This window comes from Muntiacus reevesi, chromosome 10 (assembly GCF_963930625.1).
Source record: "Muntiacus reevesi chromosome 10, mMunRee1.1, whole genome shotgun sequence".
Taxonomy (NCBI): domain Eukaryota; kingdom Metazoa; phylum Chordata; class Mammalia; order Artiodactyla; family Cervidae; genus Muntiacus; species Muntiacus reevesi.
The window spans coordinates 14,109,636-14,126,922 of record NC_089258.1 but is presented as its reverse complement, the minus strand read 5'-3'; the positions used below and the strand labels follow the sequence as shown (position 1 = coordinate 14,126,922).

General features: G+C 38.1%; 1 protein-coding gene across 5 annotated transcripts in view; it reads left to right on the top strand.

Annotated features, from left to right (window-relative positions):
* The window catches only part of FANCC (FA complementation group C), a 308,295-nt gene that overhangs the window by 105,565 nt on the left and 185,443 nt on the right, over positions 1 to 17,287 (top strand). For all 5 annotated transcript variants that reach the window (XM_065947302.1, XM_065947299.1, XM_065947300.1 and 2 more), the window contains 2 exons: positions 6,547 to 6,789; positions 9,368 to 9,452. In XM_065947302.1, the coding sequence (XP_065803374.1) occupies positions 6,625 to 6,789; positions 9,368 to 9,452 (250 nt within the window). In that variant the 5' untranslated portion in view covers positions 6,547 to 6,624. The remainder of the gene's footprint in view (positions 1 to 6,546; positions 6,790 to 9,367; positions 9,453 to 17,287) is intronic.

The following is a 17,287-nucleotide window of genomic DNA, read 5'->3' as shown; positions in this document are numbered from 1 at the left end:
GAACCTAGAAGAGGACCTGTGCTACTAAAAGTGAGAAAAGTTAGCAGTACTTTTGTCAGTTTCACAGGATTGCAGAGACGTACATTGGAGTTTCAAGGAAAACATTTTCTAAACATCAAAAATATAAACACAGGAGAATGGATAAAATTAGAAAAATCAGTATTTATCATCCTTTAATGGACCTAAAATATCATCAGTGGATTCTAAAGCCATTAGGGAAAAAGTGGTGGTGAACTTTATAATGGATGGACTTGGTTGATAATACCTGAAACCACTCATCAGTTTCAACATTATGATATGTGAAACTACCAAATATTATGTATACCTTCTCAATTAATTTGAAGTACACAAATCCACAAGTGAAATATTTTTGCAAAGGAACTGACTCTGAATCTAATGAACCCTCTAGATCTAGCTATCAGTTTATAAGCAATAAAGAAGAGAACAAAACACATTACAAAATACCACAGGAATGCTAAATGTACAAGTGTGAGAAATTCTGTAGGTCATATGTATTGGTTTCTCCAGGGGTTAAATGAAAAGGTTTGAACAAATAAAAGTGGGGTACTTGTTACAGGTTAGAGATTTACATTGTTTTGTTACAGGTGAAAGGAAAGATATCAGTATTGACTGCATGCAATGTGTTGATGTTGTTTGGATTGTAATATAAACAATCCAAATATAAAGGGAAATTTTTAAGAAATCTGAACATAGAAGGGCTATTAGATATTATTGGTGGCTTTATTGGATATGAAAGAGATGTACTTAAGTTTCTTTTTTTTTAAAGTCTTTTAAAAAAAGATATAAATCAAGGTATTTTGAGTAAAGTGATATGCTTTGCTTTAAAAATGGAAAATCTTGATAATTGTTTGAACTGGTTAAAGGGTACATAGGGTACATTTGGCTGTTTTCTATACTTTTTTGTATACTAAAACATACTCACTGAACAACAACAAAAAAGAAATAAACATCATAAACAGAATTTCACTTGTGCCCCGTAATTTGTGTTTTAGGTGAGATCATTATAAATTACTCTCCTTATTGGGTGAAAGTATATGGTTTATGTCAGATAAAAAGTGCATAAACTTGTTTTATCTGTATAGTGTATTTCCTAGTTGTTAGTTGTATCTGTTAGACTCATGTAACTCTTCCAGTTCTGAGGAGGCAAACCTTAGTCTCATTAAAACTATGCAGAAGAGAAGGGCAGTTCTTCAGAGCGAAAGTGAGCTGCACATGTAGTTGTCCCTCTATATCTGCAAGGGGTTTATTCCAGGACCCTCACAGATACCAAAATCCACAAATGCTCAATTCCCTTATATAAAGTGGCATAGTACTTGCATATAACCTGTACATATTCTTCCATATACTTTAAATCATTTCTAGATTACTTTACAATACAATGTGAATGCTATATAAATAGTTGTACATATAAGATAAAAGTTATGTATATAGTAGTGGGTGCATGGTAAATTCAAGTTTTGTTTTTTGGAAACTTCTGAAATTAAAGTTTTTTTCTATCCATATGGATGCAGAACCTGCAGATAAGGAGGGCTGACTATACATTAAAAGAACAGGATAGGGTGTTGGGGGGCAAAAACAACAGATATATCCACTGTCTCATATTGGTTACTCAGGACATTCAAACCTATTGCTTTCCATACACAGAATTTTTAAAACCCTTTCCGCTAACATAATTTAGCTCTTTCTTCCTTCCAAAAAGGGAGATAATTCAAAGTAATGCCTGGTTAATGCATTTAGCTTCAAGTCCAGGAGTTCTGGATAATGTCAGTTCCTCTTCCCATCTTTTCCGTAAATTATAGATTTTTAGCAAATCTACCCACTAATAATATACTTTATATATGCAGTAGTAGAAGGGGAAATTAAAGAGAAGGGAATTTTTAAAAGTTATATGACATAGCAAGCAAGATGTATACAGATAGCCTCCAGAAACCTCATTCATGCATTTTGACCAAGCAGGCGTAATTTGCACATGATGATAGAGTGCTGCTGGGTGCACCCAGCCTTGTGGCTTGGAGATCAGTCCAGTCACTGAGGGCTGCTATAAGCTTTTTCCATAATCCAGATCTTCCACACTGGCTTTCAAGAGCAGAGGGTGTCATAGCCGACCAGAGCTGGGTCACAGCTGAGTGGCAGAGCACTTCAGTATGGACAGGTAAGGTGTGCAGTGATGGTTGCTCTGGTTCCTACCCATATCTTCTCTTTTTCCGGCAAATGGATAAGCCAGTGAGTGGTCTGAAACCCATGTAGTACATGTTACCTTCAGAATCCCAGAGGTATCAGCCAAGCATTTTGCCTCTTAGCGGGTGTAAGGTAGGTACAGCTGTTATCTTATTTTTGTTTGCTTATTATTTTGAGTCAGTAACTAGTACATATGGCATTAAATTGAAAAAGTGCAAAAAAGTGTACAGTAAAATTACAGAAAAGGAGATTTCCTTTTTTGCACTTACCATCCAACTATCTCAGTCTCCACAATGGAGGCAACCTCTGGTACTAGATTCTTGTGTATCCTCATTTTAAAGGACACATTCTCATCTGACACAGATCATTGGGTTATAAGAAACTTCTGAAGTGGCAGACCCTGTATGTTCATGGAATTTGTATCCCACCATGTGGAATACAGACAAAGCACCTGCATCTTTGTACTTTCCAGGTTCTGTCAGCCTGGTATCTTCACTGTGGTAGACCAGTGTAATGTGCTGTATCTGGAGTTGATAGCTCTGAGGCAGGCAACTGCTTTCTTATATCCTCAGTTTATCCCCACATAGAAATGGAGATACCAGCTTCATAACTGAATTCTAGGTGCCAAGGGTATTAATTTGCCCCAGTCAGGACTCTCATCTAAAAGTGCACCTTGAGTTGGAGTAACCACTTGATTATGTTTATGACAACCTCATATCACTGACTAAGATCCATTGACCCCTCATCTGGGAAGTGGGTTCTCTGCAAACCATCAGATGTCTGTTTTGATAGTCCAGTGGTTTCACTTAGCCATTCCTACTAGAATGTCTTAATGATTCAGGGCCCTTGTGTGAAGGTGAGATGCCTCATTGATCTGTATTACCTTCTTCCATGGACTTCTGGTTTCCAATTCCATAATACGAACAGGAGTTTCACTGCCATTTTACCTGGCTTGGCCTAGTAGCAGTTCTAAATTCCTCTCCTTTCTGCAAAGGTGTGTTGTCTGCAGCCCACTATCTGGTATCAGTTTGTATCGGATATTGTATAACATCAGAGATATCAGTTTGTGTTCTTTTGTTAAAAATCACAGAAACCAACAGTGGTTAATTTAAGCAAAACTATTATTATTGGAAGGCTCCTGGGTAACTGGCAGAATCAAAGAGAAGGCTGAAAATTCATAGTTTGTTAAGGACATGCATAGAGATCTAGATCAAGAGACTCTTTGGATGACTTAATTCCACCCTTATCACAATCTACTGAAGATTCAGATTCCCAGCAGAGAGTCTACTTTGTTAAATTTGAATTATCCTCTCACTCCTTGTCTTGATGGCATAGGTACCATAAAATGGTTAAAGAATCTGCCAAGACTTGGGAAATGTAGGAGAGAGACTTTCCTAAAGGAAGAGTAAGGTGTTATAACTGAAAATGGAGGAGGAACAGTAAACAGACAAAACCGACAGATGTCCTTTCCAGAATGTTCAAATTAGGTCAGCATTTCTCAATTGGGGCGTCACTGGCCTTTGGGGGAAGACTCAAAAAGACACTTTCCTTTTTGAGCTGCTGTTCCAATGCATTGCAGTGTGTTCAGTGTCCTTGACTCTGGGATACGAAATGTCAGGAGCACCCTTACTGTTACCATCACAGCCAGAGCACCACCCATTTCACAATCACTGCCTTCACGGTGCTCCCACTGCCGCCCCTCCCCAGATAGGCAGTGAAACAGAGCATCCAGACCACTACACTGCATGATCTCGAAGCTTTTTCCAATTAAATCAGATCCATTCCCATTGCTAACTGAAGGTTGTTTGTAATTTTGTTAAATATTTTCTTGTCTCTTCTATCAAAAAGTTTTTCAGTTTGATGTCCTCAAATATCTAAACTGACTCTCATCTACAGCCATGTGAAACATGTCAGAAATTCATCGATTTGTTTCTTCAGTTTATTTCTTTGTTTAAGGGCATAGACTTTAGAGCTGAACTCCTTAAATTCAAATTCTACAACCATAGCTTTGCTATTTACTAACAGTTACTTGCTTTGGCTTTTACATAATCTTTCTTTGGGCAATTACATAATCTCCCTGCACCTCCATAAAATGAAGATAGTAGTACCCATTTCACAGGGTTGTTGTGAGGATTAAGTTAGCTAGTTTGCAAAAAGTAGTTAATGTATTACTAAAGGCATAGTAATTATATATTTAAGCTGTATATTACTGTAGTTATAAAATGGGATATTAATAATTAAGTTTTACATAAATAATGTTAAAAATACCTTCAAATTTTCTTTTTTGGGGGAGTTACCTTTTGAAAATTGCTCTATCTGGAAAAAGCATTTTGTTATAACACTTAGCTTAGAACTATACTTCGAAAAATATTCCCTCATTCAACACTTATTATTGGCCATGCAAGGGCTAAATTCAAGGACGACAGAGGATGGATTTACCAGTAGACGAGACAGTAAGTGACTGAACAAATAAACGCCCAGAGTAATTAACTGATTTGCCAAGAGCTGTGGAGGAATCAGCAGAAAGACCTGGAAGCAGGGTTTCATATGTTGGTAAATAGATGCCAGGCCTTGACTGGACTCTGGTCAGCTGGGCGGAGGCCACATAGGAGGTGGGCAGGTGTGCTGGAGCTCTGCTTATCAAGGTCTTATTAGAGATTCTGGTAAGGAGCTGCGATAATTTCTGCAAGGAGTTGAGATTTCTTTCCAAGGAAAGTATTGAAGAGATTTTAAGCAGGAGTGGGTCTGATTTACATTTGGGAAAGTTGCTTTTGTCGACAGTGTAGAAAATGAATTGGAGAAGAACAGGTGGGACCAGATAGAAGACTCTAGGGAAGAAATAGACAGAAATGGGGTGGGATGGCAGCAGTGGAAATGGAAAGAAATGAATGAGGCCAAATGAAAGCATGAATATTTATTTTAGGAGTAGAATGAACAGGTATTGGTGATGGCTTGGATGAAGATAATAGGAGAGAATAATCAGATGTCTGGATTTTTGACTATTAGGTTCCATTTGATAGTATGCATATATTCTCTCTATTATTAAACTTTAAACAAAAAACTTTATGGTACTTTTCAAAACTAAATTTTTAGTACTGTTTTAAAATTTTCATCTTCCTGGTCTAGATTTTTTTCTTTTGCACTGTAGCCAAATTGTACAACCTTCTTATTTTTTTCTTACTTTCTTGTTCAGTAATGAAAACCTCCTTTGTTGATGTTTTTGGCATTTAATTGGGAGCATTTTATCTGTTAATTATTGCTTTTGAAGATTTAAACTCACTCACCCCTTGCAGAGTAGTCTTTTGAAATTAGATGGCTGACTATCATCCCTGCCCCAGGAAAGTAGGCGTCTGTAAAAGCCTGCACCTGCTGAAGGCAGCCTTCCACTCTCTCCCCCGTATGCTTCCCAGGGGTGTGGATGGCGAGGAGCTGGGATGGTGGGGAGGCACCAGGAGTTTATTGACCCGACTCTGCCTGAGGCACATGCTGTCTCTGTATGTAACTCTACCATTCTTTTTAACATGTTCTTCAGATGTGTAGTCAGGTTTATGAGTTTTTATTTTCTGTCACTTAGGACATATATCAGTAGTTCAGTCACTCAGTCGTGTCTGACTCTTTGCGACCCCATGAATCGCAGCCCGCCAGACCTCCCTGTCCATACCTTCCCAATAATTAGAGTTTATCTTACTTTACCAAAATATGATTTCTTCTTGTGAATGAAGATCAAGCATATACAGCAGTCTGTAAATAAATTAAGCAGATTGTTCAAATCTGTGCATGTGGAATGAATTATTTTACTTTTTTCAAAGAATTGAGAAGCCAGGAAGAAAATTCATTAGAATTAGAAAATTCATTAGTAATGCCCAGAGTTTTTTTCTTTTTTTACACCTAAATGAGAAGCCAGAAATGCATATAAAACATAAGAACTTCAAAAACATTTCTTGGACAGACTATTATGAAACTTCTGTGGATGTTTTTGATTTCCCATTACATTAAAATACTCAGATGAACTTCATATTCAGAACATTTAAAAATAGCTCAGCCTTAAAAAGAAGATATAAAGTATTATCAGCTGTGCTTTTTGTACATAATTAGCGATGTGCCTATGGAGGTATAATGACTTTTAGTGTAATGATATTACTCATGATAAAAAGTTCAGATGGTAAAAATTGGAGATACAGCTGGGTGACACATTTTAAAATAACTCAAAGATGACTTCACGGAAGGCGTGCTATTTTGGTCCCTTGTCATCCTCCTTGTAATCCACTGTAAAAACTCATCAATGATTGTGAAGGCCCTGATAGAAGATTCTTTCTTAAATGTTTTATCTCCCCCTCTTTCTTACAGAGTTGACGTATGTTCACTGTTTTCTTCAGTGTGTAGCCACCCACTGTGACGGCACAATATTTCGTCCCTTTTTCTGAGATGGCTGAAGACTCAGCAGGCCTTCCTTCTGATTATGAGTTTTGGATGCAGAAGCTTTCTGTCTGGACTCAGGCCTCCACTTTGGAAACCCAGCGAGACATCTGCCTTCACCTGCCACGGTTCCAGGAGTTCCTGAGGCAGATGTATGAAACCTTGAAAGAGATGGTGAGTAGCGGACCAAAGTAAGGAACCAATGTTATTTTGTGACATCAGGAACTCTTCACCAGATTTCACTAAGCCTGAATGCAGTCAGGGACTTGTGGTCTTGACCTAACATATTGAAGGATTAGACAGACAAATTACCTGTAAGTAATGGAGACAGGAAGTGGTTTGCTAGTGTCTGATTTATTATGACTTCAGCCTTTTCTTTCTTGATGAGTTATATTGTCACATGAGATCTCCTGACCAATCAAGTTGTTTTTAAATAAACAAGACTTTGACACTTGTTGTCAGGTCATAATTGGGGTTCTTTTAAAGGCCTTTGTATCTCTTAAATATTGAAGAGTTGGATGAAATGCTTACTCTTTTCTCAACTCTCTTCTAAAATGGGCTCAACTAAGAGATGATAAAATTTAAGAGCTCTTCTTCCAGATATTTTAAGTGGACTTTTCTTGTGGCTATTAAGATTATGAGTGTCTTCACTATTATTATGTAAGTTATTGTGTTCAAAATTTGATGTTTTTGTTTTGACATAAAATTTTGTAGTTTTATTGCAATAGATATTTTTGTGAATTAGTGCATTTTCTTATTATGAAAACATTATACTTATTTTCTAGTTTCAAAATGAGAAGCAAAATTATCATTTAATTATCATTTAATGTAGGTATTCTTGTGTTAAAATTTTCTTTCCTTAAAGGAGCAAGTAGGAAATTTGAAAAATAATTCATAGTGATGATGTGAGTTCTCATGTCTTTACAAAGTAGAAGAAAAGTTGCAGTGTGTATGAACAACTAATGCTAACTTTTTTAAGAAGACTTTTGTAACTTGACCTTAAAGTGATTCTGGAAAGTCCAAGGCTGACACTGATGCTAAGACATATGTGAGGAATTTATTGTTTCAGCAGTAGGAAATGCTTATCATTTCCGCTTATGTGTACATTATCCCAATTTGGTCTTATTTCATTTTTGAACTTTCTTGAAAAGTAAAGAAGTGGGAAAAAAGCCATGTGTATGTTTGAACCTTAGGCTGTTTTCTATTTGATTGATATTTTTTTGTGTGTTAGGTTTTAGGTTGTTGTAGACAAGTATGATGTCATTTAGCATGTAGTAATCACAATAGTAATAAACAGAGATATATATCTGTATGTTTTGGCTGCTCTTATTTCTTTTTTTTTTTTTTTTTCTCTTATTTCTTTTTACAAGTTCCAGAGTTCCTGTCCTTCTAAACCTTACTTGAGATAGTGCTACTGGAGCTGACTCAGGAAGTTCACTTATTATGTTAGAATTTTAAAAAATCAGGATGAAGATATGGTGTTATATAGATATTAATCACCTATAATTTTTTCACTATTAAGCAGTCTTTGTTATTTTTGAATTAAGTGGCCTTTCTTGACTTAAATATGAGTAAAATAAAGTTAATTCTGCAACAAAATTGATTTTACCTAAACTTGCTGTAATTCTAGTTTTAGTGAGCTGGTTTAAGGATAAAGTATGTAAATTTAAAGGTAAATTCTCCAGGCCAGAATACTGGAATGGGTTCAGTTCAGTTTTGTTCAGTTGCTCAGTTGTGTCCGATTTCTTTGCGACCCCATGGACCACAGCCCACCAGGCTTCCCTGTCCGTCACCAACTCCTGGAGTTTACCCAAACTCATGTCCGTTGAGTCGGTGATGCCATCCAGCCATCTCATCCTCTGTCGTCCCCTTCTCCTCCTGCCTTCCTTCTTTCCCAGCACCAGGGTCTTTTCATGAGTCAGCTCTTTGCATAAGGTAGCCAAAGCATTGGAGTTTCAGCTTTAACATCAGTCCTTCCAGTGAACACTCGGGAGACTAATCTCCTTTAGGATGGACTGGTTGGATCTCCTTGCAGTTCAAGGGACTCTCAAGAGTCTTCTCCAACACCACAGTTCAAAAGCATCAATTTTTTGACGCTCATCTTTCTTCACAGTCCAACTCTTACATCCATACATGACCACTGAAAAAACCATAGCCTAGACTAGATGGACCTTTGTTGGCAAAGTAATGTCTCTGCTTTTTAATATGCTGTCTAGGTTGGTCATAACTTTTCTTCCAAGGAGTAAGCATCTTTTCATTTCATGAGCTGTTCCCTTCTCCAGGGGGTCTTCCCAACCCAGGGATCAAACCCAGGTCTCCCACATTGCAGGCAGATTCTTTACCAGCTGAGCCACAAGGGAAGACCAAGAATACTGAAGCCTATCCCTTCTCCAGCGGATCTTCCCAACCCAGGAATCAAATTGGCGTCTCCTGCATTGCAGGTGGATTCTTTACCAACGTAGCTCTCAGGGAAGCCCAAAATAAAGTTAATTCTGCAACAAAATTGATTTTCCTAAGCTTGCTGTAATTCCTAGTTTTAGTGAGCTGGTTTAAGATTAAAGTATGGTGATTGCTTGTTAAAATTTATTAGAATTATTTACTTAAAGATCTTCTCTAATCTGTTTTTCACCTATTTTTGTAAAATACACACAAAATAAGAAGCATTCACGCTCTCTCAACCTATAATGACAGTTCAGTATTTTCTGAGTTGTATAGTGTCCTTCTACTGACCAAATATAATTTTCTTTTATAGGATTCAAATGCAATCATTGAAAGATTCCCCACAATTTGCCAGCTGTTGGCAAAATCTTGCTGGAGTCCTTTTATCTTAGCTTACGGTAAGAATCCAAAGCATGTCCTCTCAAAATCCAATCTTTTAATGATAATTTTAATCTTTGCCTTGTTTGACAGCATTCAGAGCTTTAAATGATAAGCCTTTCTCTTATTTTTCATGAAACAACTTATCAAATGTATTCCTTGTTCTTTTACAAAGATGGCATCCTTTATTGTTGTCCATATGTGTTTGTGTACATGTGTATGGATACACACACACACAGATGTGTAGGAGAATAGAAAGTCTTGAATTAGAGGGTAGATGCTCCCAGATGATTGTTGCAGCCTCATTTTTTAATTCAGTATAAAATGATTATAGTGAAATAATTTGTTTGTTTCACAATTTCATATTAACTCATGTGCTGTTTTCATGCATAAAATTCTTTAGTGTCTGAATCCTGCCTTGACTCTGCCATTATTTAGGGAACACATTTTGGTTTTATCCAAGGTTAGGAGGAACTTGGAGACACTTTGAGGAAGTTGTCCCTTCACTGACCTCCTACCTACCTGTCTAGTCACATTTCCTGTTTAATATCAATATCATGTGCATTGTAGCTAGGTTAAATTAGTAACAGTGTTTGATGTCTGGGCCTGTGACATGCAGTTCTTTTTGTCTGGAACTTTGTTCTCATCTCAAATCCTCAAACCTTCTTTGAAATAGCTTTGCTAGGACTCACTTAGGAACCTTCCTTAGTGTGTCCGTAGTTGCCAGCATCTCCCTTAATTATAACCCTTATTATACTGCTTTATAATTATTGGCTTGCCTGTCTAATGTCCTGGAAGACTGAATGTCACAGGAAATGTGGTTTTTGTTCTCTCGATTGTCGCAGAGCTTTGCATAGGGTGGAGTAGGCATATCTGAAAGTGTACGTAGAAGTTTAATGTCTTGATTTGACTATGTTGTTAGCTAATAGAATATTTACTTTTCATGTTTTTTAAAGTAAGAAACTAATTGCATAATATAACAGTGATGTGTGGTCAGTTGTGTCCAACTCTTTCTGACCCCATGAACTATAGCCTGCCAGACTCCCCTGTACATGGAATTTTCCCTCTGAAAATACTGAAGTGTGTTGCCATTTCCTCTTCTGGAGGATCTTCCCAACCCAGGGATTGAACCCACGTCTCCTACATCTATGGGTAAGATATACCCATCTGAATGCAGAGTTCCAAAGAATAGCAAGGAGAGATAAGAAAGCTTTCCTCAGTGATCAGTGCAAAGAAATAGAGGCAAGCAATAGAATGGGAAAGACTAGAGATCTCTTCAAGAAAATTAGAGATACCAAGGGAACATTTCATGCAAAGATGGGCACAATAAAGGACAGAAAAGTTATGGACCTAAGAGAAGCAGAAGAGATTAAGAAGAGGTGGCAAGAATATACAGAAGAACTATACAAAAAGATCTTCATGACCCAAATAACCACGATGGTGTGATCACTCACCTAGAACCAGATATCCTGGAATGTGAAGTCAAGTGGGCCTTAGGAAGCATCATTACGAACAAAGCTAGTGGAGGGGATGGAATTCCAGTTGAGCTGTTTCAAATCCTAAAAGATGATGCTATTGAAGTGCTGTACTCAATATGCCAGCAAATTTGGAAAACTCAGCAGTGGTCACAAGACTGGAAAAGGTCAGTTTTCATTCCAGTCCCAAAGAAAGGCAATGCCAAAGAATGCTCAAACTACTGCACAATTGCATTCATCTCACAAGCTAGTAATTTTGAGAATGCTCAAAATTCTCCAAGCCAGGCTTCAACAGTACATGAACCTTGAACTTCCAGATGTTCAAGCTGGATTTAGAAAAAGCAGATGAATCAGAGATCAAATTGCCAACATACATTGGATCATCGAAAAAGCAAGAGAGTTCCAGAAAAACATCTATTTCTGCTTTATTGACTATGCCAAAGCCTTTGACTGTGTGGACCACAACAAACTGGAAAATTCTTCAAGAAATGGAATTACCAGACCGCCTTACCTGTCTCCTGAGAAATCTGTATGCCAGTCAAGAAGCAGCAGTTAGAACCGACATGGAACAACAGACTGGTTCCAAATTGGGAAAGGAGTATGTTAAGGTTGTATATTGTCACCTTGCTTATTTAACTTATATGCAGAGTACCTCATGCAAAATGCCAGGCTGTATGAAGCACAAGCTGGAATCAAGATTTCCAGAAGTATCAATAACCTCAGGTACACAGATGATACCACACTTACGGCAGAAAGTAAAGAAGAACTAAAGAGCCTCTTGATGAAAGTGAAAGAAGAGAGTGAAAAAACTGGCTTAAAACTCAACACTCGGAAAAAAAAAAACAAAAAGAACTCAACACTCAAAAAACTAAAATCATGGCATCTGGTCCCATCACTTCATGGCAAACAGATGAAGAAACAATGGAAATAGTGCCCTACTTTACTTTGTTGGGCTCCAAAATCACTGAGATTGTGACTGCAGCCATGGAATTAAAAGACACTTGCTCCTTGGAAGAAAAGCTATGACCAACCTACATAGCATATTAAAAAGCAGAGACATTACTTTGCCAACAAAGATCCATCTAGTCAAAGCTATGGTTTTTCCAGTAGTCACTCACGTATAGATGTGAGAGTTGGACTATAAAGAAAACTGAGCGCCGAAGAATTGATGCTTTTGAATTGTGCTGTTGGAGATGACTCTTGAGAATCCCTTGGACTGCCAACAGATCTAACCAGTCCATCCTGAAGGAAATCTGTCCTGAATATTCATTGGAAGGACTGATGCTGAAACTGAAACTCCAATACTTTGGCCACCTGATGTGAAGAACTGACTCATTTCAAAAGACCCTCCCTGATGCTGGGAAAGATTGAAGGCAGAAGGAGAAGGGGACGAGAGAGGATGAGATAGTTGGATGGCATCACTGACTCAATGGACATGAGTTTGAGCAAGCTCTGGGAGTTGGTGATGGACAGGGAAGTCTGGCGTGCTGCAGTCCTTGGGGTCACAAAGAGTCGGACATGACTGAGCGACTGAACTGAACAGAACTGGTACGTCTTTTGAATTGGCAGGTGGATTCTTTACCACTGAGCTACCTGGGAAGCCCCCATAATGATAATAGAATCAAAAATACAATGAATATTCCCCTTTCATGTTTTAGAGAATTATATAATGTCCCTGTCCTCGCCTGTTATAAGTAATTATAAGAAGATTGAACTTGATGGGGAAGGGACAGCATTGCATTTACTTCCATGAATGTACATGTGTTGGTACACTATATATACTCAGACTCATTTACTTTACCACCGTCTTCATCTGTTGTTTTTCCTCTTCACTTATGCACTTCTTGCTTCCCCTTCTCCCTTGGGTTGACTGACTCTTCCTCCCTTGAGTTGACTCTTAGCTTTTTCAAATTTGATCTAAAATGGCAAAGGCATCACTGTATTTGCCTACCAGGGCCATGCCTGTCCTAAATTTATATATTTCAACTCAGCTAGTGTTTCCTAAAAACTTTTGACCAGAAATACATTTTCTGTACATGTGTATATGTGTGTCGATACAGTTACACACATATACACATTTCATGAAAATATGCTTACTTTTATCACCTGCAATTCATATTCACTATACCATTTTAATGGTTTTCATGACCCCAAACTGATTTTACAATCCATCAACGGATCATGACCAAAAGTTTGAAACTCATTGAGCTAGGTCAATGGTGGCAGGAGAAAGGAAAAGAAACTCTTGAATTTCCTCCATTTAAAGGCATAATTCATAGTTAGATACTTCATGGATTGAATAACCACTTTTTAGCAAAAGGAAATAATATGTCCTTTAAGTGTACCTAGTGGTGAGGAACTAAAAGCCTCTTAATGAAAGTGAAAAGGAGAATGAAAAAGTTGGTTTAAAACTTAGAAAACTAAGATCATGGCATCTGGTCCCACCGCTTCATGACAAATAGAAGGGGAAAAAATTGAAACACTGACAGACTTTATTTTCTTGGGCTCCAAAATCACTGCAGACAGTTTTAAATTAAAAGACCTTAGAAGGAAAGCTCTGACAAACCTCAACTACATAGTATAAAGCAGAGACCTCACTTTGCCGACAAAGGCCCATATCATCAAAGCTGTGGTTTTTCTAGTAATCATGTATGAATGTGAGAGTTGGACCATAAAGAAGGCTGAGCACCAAAGAGTTGATGCTTTTGAACTGTTGTGCTGGAGAAGACTCTTCAGAGTCCCTTGGACTGCAAAGAGATCAAACCAGTCAAAAGGAAGTCAACCCTGAATATTCATTGGAAGGTCTGATGCTGAAACTGAAGCTCCAACACTTCGGCCACCTGATGCAAAAAGCTGACTCTGGAAAAAGACCTTGATGCTGGGAAAGATTGAGGGCAGGAGGAGAAGGGGACGACAGAGGATGAGATGGTTAGATAGTATACTGACTCAATGAACATGGATTTGAGGAAGCTCTAGGAGATAGTGAAGTACGGCAGAGCCTGGCTAGCTTCTGTCCATGGGTTTGCAAAGATTTGGACACGACTTAGCAACTGAACAACAGCGACAGTGGATATAGGGCATATCCTTAATTCAGAAATGCTAATATGTTAAAAAGTTTGGGTTGTTGAAGTAAAATGAGCAACATTTCTCACTTGGTATTGAGCACTGTTCTCTATGGGTTGCATTGTGGGTCTGATTGAACTCATGATAGGTTTGCAGGATAGGTATTTATGTATTAGTATAGATATGTCACTTTTCTCAGAATACAGAACTAATAAAATTCAAGATCCTACTCCTCTAAAGCCTGCATTTTTGTAATGATCTGTCCCAGCGGATCATACCACTGTGGTTGAAATGTTCCAGTCCCGGCTTTACCACCAGCCAGCCTCATGTGAATGTGTATATTCACTATTCTTTTAAAAAACAGCAAGCCTTAGGAAAACGTGGCTCACAATTTCTGCACCCAAGGAGCTTCTAGTTAGGGAAAAAAGAGACCTAAGTAAGTCAGCCAGACTCAGGATGATGGTTGGTGCTGTGAAGCTTTGAATGAGTTGCTGAGGGGAAGGAGAGTTTCACAGGGGAGGTTTTGTCGGGGCTGACTCTTGAAGGACAGTAGATGAGATGGGATTTTCTAAGGCAAGCCACCCAGCTCACTGGATCTCAGGTTCTTTATGTGTGAAAGTGAGAAGTTGTACTGACTTATCCCTATGGCCTTAAACTTATATCTGTCTGTGATCTCTCCTTAGCACCTAATATCCATTACTTTGGCCCCTCTGACAACCAGAAACAAATTCTCCATCTCTGTTTAAATGCTTATGTTACCTTTTGAATTGCCCATTAAATTTCAATTTCTTGAATTGCCCGGTAGATTTCAGTTTCCTGTTTGAAGTACCCGTTTGGTGTCATGCTCCTGGAGGAGACTGACAGGCAGAGAACTCCATGAATAATCAAGTCTTGGCTATGTTGCCACTATTGTTTGACTAGCTGGGCGCTTTCTTCCAGGAAAGTGTCTTTTTTTATGATTTAATAATATCAAAATTACCTTTGAAATACAATAAAAAATAAACAATTTCCATCAAGGAAAGAAGTTTCCCTTAATGGTAAGTGAGAATAAGATCAGAAATAAGGATAATAAAGAAGGTGGAGGGATTTGAAAATTAAAAGACACAAAGAGAAGAGAAAAAATAGATAATAGAAAGCAAGAAAATGCCTTTTATTCAGTGGTGTTCTCTGTGTAAAATTACTACCTTCACCTTGGAGTTCTGGCTGGTAGGTTCTAACTCTGCCCTCATGAATCACATATTAATATCATAGCTGTAGCCTCTCTCATGCTTTTTATTACCGCTTGAGAATTTGCCTTCAAACGTGGCGACTGAAAACAATAAATATTTATTGTCTAAAAATATGCTGCTATCACTTTTAAACTATAGAATTAATTTAGCTTTCATTTAGGCTTTCAGTTCAAGATATCAAAAAATAAAATAATTGGGTGGCAAATACAGGTTAGTATATTCCTTTCCCCTGCACTAACTTCTAAAAATGCAGATTTGCACTGATGACTGCCCACATGATGATTCCCAGGCAATTTTCTATCCCCAGTGCCCCAGCCCTGGTGTCTGAGCCTCCAGGGAGGAACCGGACAGATGCCATCCCCTGTAGACAGTGCTGGTGGCATTCGTGAGTAACAAGTGGTGGCTTTCATTTTTAAGTCTCGAAAGCAAAGTAAGCTCATTAATAGTACATTTCAGTGCATTGATTCTGGTCAAAGAAAGGCACCTCCTTAAGGCTGGGTGAAAGTTACTCTGGCTCTTCTTTTTCTTTTTGAGAGAAAAGTAAAAAATAATACGCTTGTTGAAATAAACGTGCAGAATCACTTAACACCTCAGGAAAAGTCTCATTTTTGGGATTTTTTAGATTTTATGCTTTATCACTAACATTTTCATTCTTCCTCTTTTTTCTTTTTATTGGTGAAGTCTGATTTTTTTGGAACTGCTTCCCATTGGGTTGCATTCTCTTTAACATGGGAAGTTGCTTGCATAAGCATATCAATAGATGTATTATCACACTTGTGACATGCAGATAGTTATAATTTCTTCTGATATTTAAAACAGTACAACAGATTTTTAATCAGTGGCATTGATTCAACCTGAAGAACTCTAGAATCTTCAGAGGTTAAATTGTATGATTCTTGAAATAAACTTTCAGGCAAGCCAGTGATAGTATTTAAGCTCATAAAAACTAGGAAAAATATGAATATCTCTCAGGATAACTCCTGATAAAGTTTGTTTAGAAATGTTAGTTATTAGAAGAGCGTAGGCTTATGGATGTTTATTGGGGGGAGGGGCCAGATGGATTTAAAATTAATATCAGAGTCCTTTGATGTGTGGTAGAAAATGCAGAGGTAGCTTACTATAGTTTGTGTTCTCCTTATTTCTTGTTAAGAAGCCCTCAGAAATGCTCTGTTTATGAAATTGCAGTTGTTAACAAAGTAAAGAGCATCAGGTGATCTGCAGAGGTGTGATTACAGGTGCTGGGTTTCCTCAGCCTCAGCCCCATGGCCTTGTAGTAGAGTCCACAGTAGCTTGGCTCTAGTTCAGATACTGACATCTTCAGTTTTTAGGCCTCATTTTTGCTTCTCAGTTGTGTTCTAAAATCTCCAACTTGAATGGACTTAGTTGCCAAAGGAGAAAAGAGAAAATGGCTTACCAAATAGATGCGCTAACCATGTAGAAGATTTCAAAGGTCGACATTGTTATCACATATTTAGTAAAGTTTTACACTTTAGAGTAAAGAATTAGTGATCTCAGGTGGCCTCAGCTTGCAGAGGCTTGGAGGGGAACTTGGGTTTCCAGCCAGAGACTGAGGCTGGGTTGTGGCGGTGAAAGCCCCAGATTCCTAGCTGCTAGACCAGTGGTCAGTGACAAGGGCCCTGGCCCTTCAGCTTGGCAGAAAAGGATTCCCACAAAGACAGTAAGTAGTAAAACAAATAAAGTATTTACTAAGAGGGGGAAAAAAGTACAGTCATGTGGATAGACACACAGGCAGACTCAGTGAGAATCCCTGAGTTGCATCCTTGTGGCACTTTGAATTACTTTTATGGGGCATTTCTGTTTTTCCTTTGGCCAGTCATTTTGATTTACCTGGTTCACAGTCCATATTTGGTCCGTATCTCAGGATCCTCTCCTGTGTGCACACATGTCTTAGCCAAGATGGATTTTACTGAAAAGGTGTCTTGGTAGGGAACATCCGTTAACATAACTCTCCTTTGACCTCTGAGGAGCCTTTTTTTCACGTGTGTGGTCGGGGAGGTCTCCTGACTTTGAGAGTAAGAAATATGTGGACTGGGTAGGGCCCAGCCTTTTCCCTTAATTGTCCTGATA